Source organism: Mus pahari, chromosome 19 (assembly GCF_900095145.1).
Source record: "Mus pahari chromosome 19, PAHARI_EIJ_v1.1, whole genome shotgun sequence".
NCBI lineage: Eukaryota > Metazoa > Chordata > Mammalia > Rodentia > Muridae > Mus > Mus pahari.
The window spans coordinates 23,482,759-23,489,302 of record NC_034608.1 but is presented as its reverse complement, the minus strand read 5'-3'; the positions used below and the strand labels follow the sequence as shown (position 1 = coordinate 23,489,302).

General features: G+C 43.4%; 1 protein-coding gene across 1 annotated transcript in view; it reads left to right on the top strand.

The window, feature by feature from the left end:
• The window catches only part of Elavl1 (ELAV like RNA binding protein 1), a 35,935-nt gene that overhangs the window by 7,423 nt on the left and 21,968 nt on the right, over positions 1 to 6,544 (top strand). The window contains exon 2 of the mRNA XM_021218940.2: positions 2,756 to 2,943. Coding sequence (XP_021074599.1) covers positions 2,772 to 2,943 — 172 coding nt within the window. The 5' untranslated portion in view covers positions 2,756 to 2,771. The remainder of the gene's footprint in view (positions 1 to 2,755; positions 2,944 to 6,544) is intronic.

Genomic DNA, 6,544 nt, shown 5'->3' with positions numbered 1-6,544 from the left:
ATAAGTTTACTCATCCACTAGAGATAGAACCCAAGGTCCTGTGCATGTTGTTAATGAGCTACATCTCTAGACCTCTCTTCAGAGATCCTCTTACTAAACCAGNCCAGGTAGTACATACCTGTAATCATAGCACTTGGGAGGTAGGGGCAAGAGGATCGGAAGTTTAAATCCAGTCTCAGCCACCTGGTGACTTGTAGGCCATCTTATGCTACATTAGACACCTATTGCACAAAGTCCTCTTACCCAGGTGTGAAACCTCATACCTGTAATCCTAGATCTTGGGAAGCTGAGGCAGGGAGATCATCATGTTTAAGACCACCCTGAACTACATAGTTCATTCCAGGCCAGCCTGGCTTAAAAGTGAAACTGNCTTTAAAAAACAAAAAAATGTTGTGAACATGGTTGAANTTAAGATTTGTTTTGTGTTAATAGAATTATTTTGTAGAGCAATTTTAGTTTTACAGAAAAGATTATAAAGATGCTAGTGAGGAACCAGTGAGATGGTTCAGTGGGTAAAGGCGTTTGCTGCTAAGTGTGATCTGAGTTCAAAGGAAGGGGAGAACTGACTCCTGCAGGTTTTCCTCTGACCTCCTTGCTTTTGCGCGCGCGTGCGCGCGCACGCGCGCGCACACACACACACTAAATAAATGTAATCTTAAAATGTAAAGAAGTGGGTGGCTAGAGAGATGGCTCAGGAATTAAGTGTACCTACTGCACTTCTAGAGGACCCAGGTTTGATTCCTACCACCCATATGGTAGTTTACAATTATCCATAATTCCAGTTTATAATTCCAGGTAATCTGACCCCCTCTTCTGGCTTCCACAGACACCAGNTATACATAAAGTGCCCTTATATATAAGCAGACAAAACATACACATAAAAATAAATTTTCAAAAAATAACAATTGTATTCCTTTTATATCCTTCCCCAACAACCTTTTCCCTATTACAAACATCTTACAGTTAAATACATTTGTTGCAGTTAATGAAACAACATTGGCATATTNTGTAATAACTGAGGCCTGCAATTCACACTAATGTATATGAGTGTTTTNCCTGCATGTGTATTTGTACTATATGTATGCCTGCTACCCACAGAGATTAAAAGAAGTCAGATTAAATTACAGATTACTGTAAACTACCTTGTAAGGGCTGGGAACCAAATTTGGATCATGTTTAAGAACAGCAAGTTATGATTCATCTCTGCAGACGCGGTTTTGTTTGTTGTTTTAGGAGTGTATGTTTTGTTTGGTTANCTGGGGTCTCTAATATCTCATGCTGGCTTTCACCTTGATATNTAGCCAAGAATAGCCTGGAAATCCTGACTTTTTTTTTTTTAAGCTTATTTATTTCATTTCTTCTTCAGACACACCAGAAGGGGACATCAGATCCCATTACAGATGGTTATGAGCTACCATGTGGTTGCTGGGAATTGAACTCAGGACCTCTGGAAGAACAGTCAGTGCTCTTAAACACTGAGCCATCATTCCAGCCCGAAATCCTGCCTTCTAAAGTGTTGGGATCATACACACTTAGTACTATCCCTGTAGTTTTGCCTTTTATTGATAAGTCATACAGTATGGCATTGCAGACTGTTTTCTTTGACTTAATAATATGCATTTAAAGGCCTTGCTTACTGAGCTGAGAAGAATGTAGATTAGTGGCAGAGTGCTTACCTAGCATGCTCGAGTCCCTAGGTTTCATCCCAGAGCCTACTGCCCGCCAGCACACACACACACACACACACACACACACACACACACACACACACTGCCTCCCAGCCAAGGTCTGGGTTTAGCTCAGTGATAGAGCAACACAAGGTAAAAGGAAAATTAAGGCTGGGGACATGGCTCAATGTTAGAACAATTATCTATCTAGCTTCTTGCCTTTTTGTGACTTAATAACTCATTTCTTTTTAGATTATTATCGATAAAACAGCTGTCTGTAAGCATAGTTGATCTCCTTGTATGAATATAGGTAGGTGGATATGGTGTGTGTGTGTTCTTATGGGTGGGTGCATGTGTATGGATGTGAAGGTACAAATTTATGTGGAAGCCAGAGAGAGATCACTATAGAGTGACTTCTATCACATTGTATTAAAATGCCATGACCAGAAACAACTAACAAAAGAAAGTTTACTGGAGCTTAAAGTCCATAATGGTGAGGAATATGTCACAGCAGGCAGCCAGAGTAGGAAAGTGCAAAATCATATCTCTCTCCACATTCAGGAAGCTCAGAGAGCAAACTGGATGTGGCACAAAAACTCTCAAAGCCCACCCCCAGCGGCTTCACTTCTTAAAGTTTCACAACCTACCCAAAGAGTGCTGTCAGTAAGGCTCAGAACAAGATCAGGGTGGGATACACAGGCTGTGGTGAAGTGTATGGTGGTGTCTACCACATATATGCCACCTTATTTTTTTGAGACAGGGTCTTTCACTGAACCTGAAGCTTATTGATTCAGCGAGGCTGGCTGGCCATAGAGTTCCATGGGTCCCCATATCATGTTCCCAACTCCCCGTGCTAGGATTATAGGTATGTACTAACTCATCCAACTTTTATTATGGGTGCTGTGGATATGAACTCAAATCTCCATGTTTGTGCCAGCAAGCTCTTTATGAACTGAATCATCTCCCCGGTAGTTGATCTTTTAGTGCAGAAAAGAAAATCCCTTAAGTGCAAAATGTAGTCATTTATCTCTGCCTTCACATACCCAGATGACTATCTAGAATTTACCTGATCTTACTTTCCTTTGCAGATTTTTAAATAATACAATGTCTAATGGTTATGAAGACCACATGGCGGAAGACTGCAGGGATGACATTGGGAGAACGAATTTAATTGTCAACTACCTCCCTCAGAACATGACCCAGGAGGAACTACGAAGTCTGTTCAGCAGCATTGGCGAGGTTGAATCTGCAAAGCTTATTCGGGATAAAGTAGCAGGTAAGGAGCCTGAGAGGTTTCTTAAAGGAGTCATGGTTGGCTATGCTGTTACTCATTGGCTTCCTTGCTGGTAATTCCTTAGTACAGAATAGGCTTCAGGCTAGAAACTATAGCTATAAATAAAGTTTTGTTCCTTTAACTTCAGATACTTTTCTTCAGCCCCAGTATAAGACTGGACAGAGATGGGGTGGGGTTGGGGGAGTATCCTAGAGAGCTGGTTCAGTGGTTAAGAGCACTTGCTGCTCTTGCAGAGGAGCAGAGTTTGGTCCTCACACCCACATCAGACAGCTTACTGCATATGTAACTCCAGCTAAGGGAAACTAATGCTCTCTGCTGACCTCATAGGCACACACGCATGTGCACATAACACCATCACCCCTACACACATAAAAATCCATAATTAACAATAAAATACATCTTGAGAAAATTTGAAGGTAAGGTTCCCCCAAAAGATCTTGGAGTGTTCGTAAGTTAAAACACATACCAGGTGTGGGGGGTGCACGCCTTTAATCCCAGGACTCGGGAGACAGAGGCAGGTGGGCCTTGGTGAGTTCCAGGACAGCCAGGGCCAGATAGACAGAAACGCTCTCACAATAACAACAACAACAACAACAATCAAAAAAGGCACATGTGCAGAATGAGAGGGGAAAGGGGAAAAATGGAGGGGTAGCACAATGGAGTGCTCTGATAAGTGTATGGAGCCAAATAATTGTGCAGACTGATCAAGTCTGCACAGGTAGAAGGGACCCTGCTAGGCCAGCACTGACAAGCCTGTCCTTGAGGATGCAGGCCTTCATGCACAATTGAACCTTTCACCAGCTGGAACTCTGGAGTCAGGAGCAAGACACCTGAAAGCGTTGTGCTTCAGCTCTCTCATGGTATGACTCTTAGGCCTCTAGGCTCCCATCCATTCAGTAACCAGTGGCACCTTTTTTTTTATAAGATTTTTTTTAAAGATTTATTTATTTTATTTACATGGATACACTGTAGCTTTCTTTAAACACACCAGAAGAGGGCATCAGATCCCATTACAGATGGTTGTGAGCCACCATATGGTTGCTGGGTATTGAACTGAGGACCTCTGTAAGAGCAGTCAGTGCTCTTAACTGCTGAGCCATCTTTCCAGCCCACCAGTGGCACTTCTAAGTGATGCCTAGACCTACCTACCTCTTGGGTATTTGTAAAAGGCCAGGTTCTGAGAGTGTAGCTTCNGGAGCTTAGTGCTGCGAAGTCCTGCTTTGTTTCTTTGTTGGATAAGAATTATCCTCAAGTCACTACCGTCTTCTTTCTTCTCCTTCCTGCCCTCTCTGGCTCCCCTTCTCTACTTTGACTGGTTGGAGAAACAAGCAATACTTTGAAGCATTCCAGCTATCATCTAGTTTGTAGGTATCTGGATTCTAAAGGGTTTTTAAGGTTTTTGTTTATTTGTTTTGGGGTTTTTTTGTTTGTTTGTTTTGTTTTGTTTTTTTGATATTATGGAAACTTCAGGAATGTATGAACAGAAAGTATGTATTCAGTCTCAATCTGGTATATTCATTGCCTTGCTTCATCAACCTTCAACAGTTTTCCAGTAACCTGAATACCCTTTTCACTGTATAACCCTGTACAGCCTGTCTGATGGCTGGCCACAGGAACCACTCAGAGTTTTAGTTCATTATCATCATGGTGGAAAGCATGGCAGTGTCCGAGCAGATGTGGTGCTGGAGGAGGGAGAGTTGTATCTCTATCCAAAGGCAGGCAGGGAAAGACTGGATTACTGGCCGTAGCTTGAGCTTATATAACCTAAAAGCCCACCTCCTCAGTGACACACTTCCTCTAACAAGGCCACACCTCTTAATAGTGTCAGTCCCTAAGGGTCTGTGGAGGCCAGTTTCATTCAGACTACCACAGAAGCAGAAGTGGGATTAGAAAGTGATTTGAATTCCCAGATACAGGGCTTCTCTCTGATCTGCAGACCATGTGGGGATTTGTGGAGACAGTACCTGCTAAACTCAGTAGTGTCTTACTAGCAGCCTTTCATTCCAGTTCAGTGAGTGCCATATCTGAGACACTCATCCCGCCCTTACTTTACTTCTCCTGCTTTCAAATTTCACTGTTCATCTGTCATTCAGTGGCACTACTGCCTAATCCTGTGTTTGCTTTTCTCTAGCTGGATCTCAGCCTGCCCATCCCAGTAAGACAGTTCTTACATCTAGCTAGCTAGGTATGCTGTAGTCCCAGGCCTGCTCATTGGCACAGTGGGTAGCCCCGTCCTTCATAACCTTTCTGTGTTTTCTTTCCTCCAGCCCTCAGCTAGTTTTCACTCAGGTCTGATGACCACCTACCATTACACAGAAGAACTAACAACTGTTTCCTCTCTGCCTTGATCCTTTCCTCCCTGGCTGCTCGTGACCCATGAACTAGCCAAGTACACTTTTCCTTGGGTCTCTTGAGGATCATCAAGCCAGGGCTTCAGTTATCTTCTTAGGCTCCCTGATGTTCTCTAGCACTTTGAAATTTGGGGCTGGATACTGCTATCTTGTGCATGGCTATACACTGGGGGATGTTATACAGCATTTCTAGCCTCTGCCCACTCACTTGAAACGGTCAGCACCATCTAAGTTGTGAACATTAAAGTATGTCTCCAGACATTATCTTGACTCTTGTAGGAAGCAAAAAAGCTCTGGTGTGAGAACCACCATGGTATGCTGTCCTCCCATTTACAGGCTGTCAGTGTCAAATTCCCTCTCTGTACTTCCTTCTAGAATCATCCTCTTCCTGTGGCTGTCTGTCTGCCCTCAAAGCCACTCTTGTCTTTTGCAGCTGCTCCTTTCCACAGCCTTGAGCTTCAGATTATCCCATGACCCTTTTCCAGAGTTAATCAGGCTGAGTTTAGTTTGTTCACTCTCCTGACCAGATAGCTCTCCTGAGATCTGCACCATACTGATATTTAATTTGTGTCTTTGTCTTAGCTGATAATACCACTGTCTATACAGTAGCTCTGCTCAGAAGCACCAGGTCTCAGAATTCAGTGCTTCTATAGATTTACCTTGTCCTACCTCTCCCACTAGAGTAATCCTGCCCAGGACATCATTCCCTTTACCTACCCTGTTGCTGTGGCCTCTTAGCTGGCTAGCCTTTCCTCCTTCCAGACTTCCTTTCAAGGTCTAGGCTCTGTTGACTGGAGTAAGCCTTCTGTGACTCTGTCTAGTCACTGTAAGTGCTGGCTTGTGGATTTTCATAACAAGCCATCCTGCACTGAGGTTGACATTATGAAGTCCAATATATTCGTTTTGCAAATTGATACTATGGGTCAGCTGGGCAGCAGGAAGGGGACAGAGTGACTAGGGTAAAGAGAATTTTCATTGTGTTGGTTGGGAAGTTCCAATGTTTCTGGGCAGCCAGGTCAAGCTCCTTGTTGGAGTCATTGTATTTGCTGTTGGCACTTCCATCTACAAACATAAGGTGCGGGTGTCATTTCATCAGCTACTTGATATCAGAGCTTGCTATGCAAGCTGTAGCTGTCTTATATGTCCTTTGAGGAATTGGAGTCAGCCTTTAACCCTCATGGTTCCATATTTTCCCTTCTCATCTCATAGTCATGGACCTCTGGTCAGGGTTG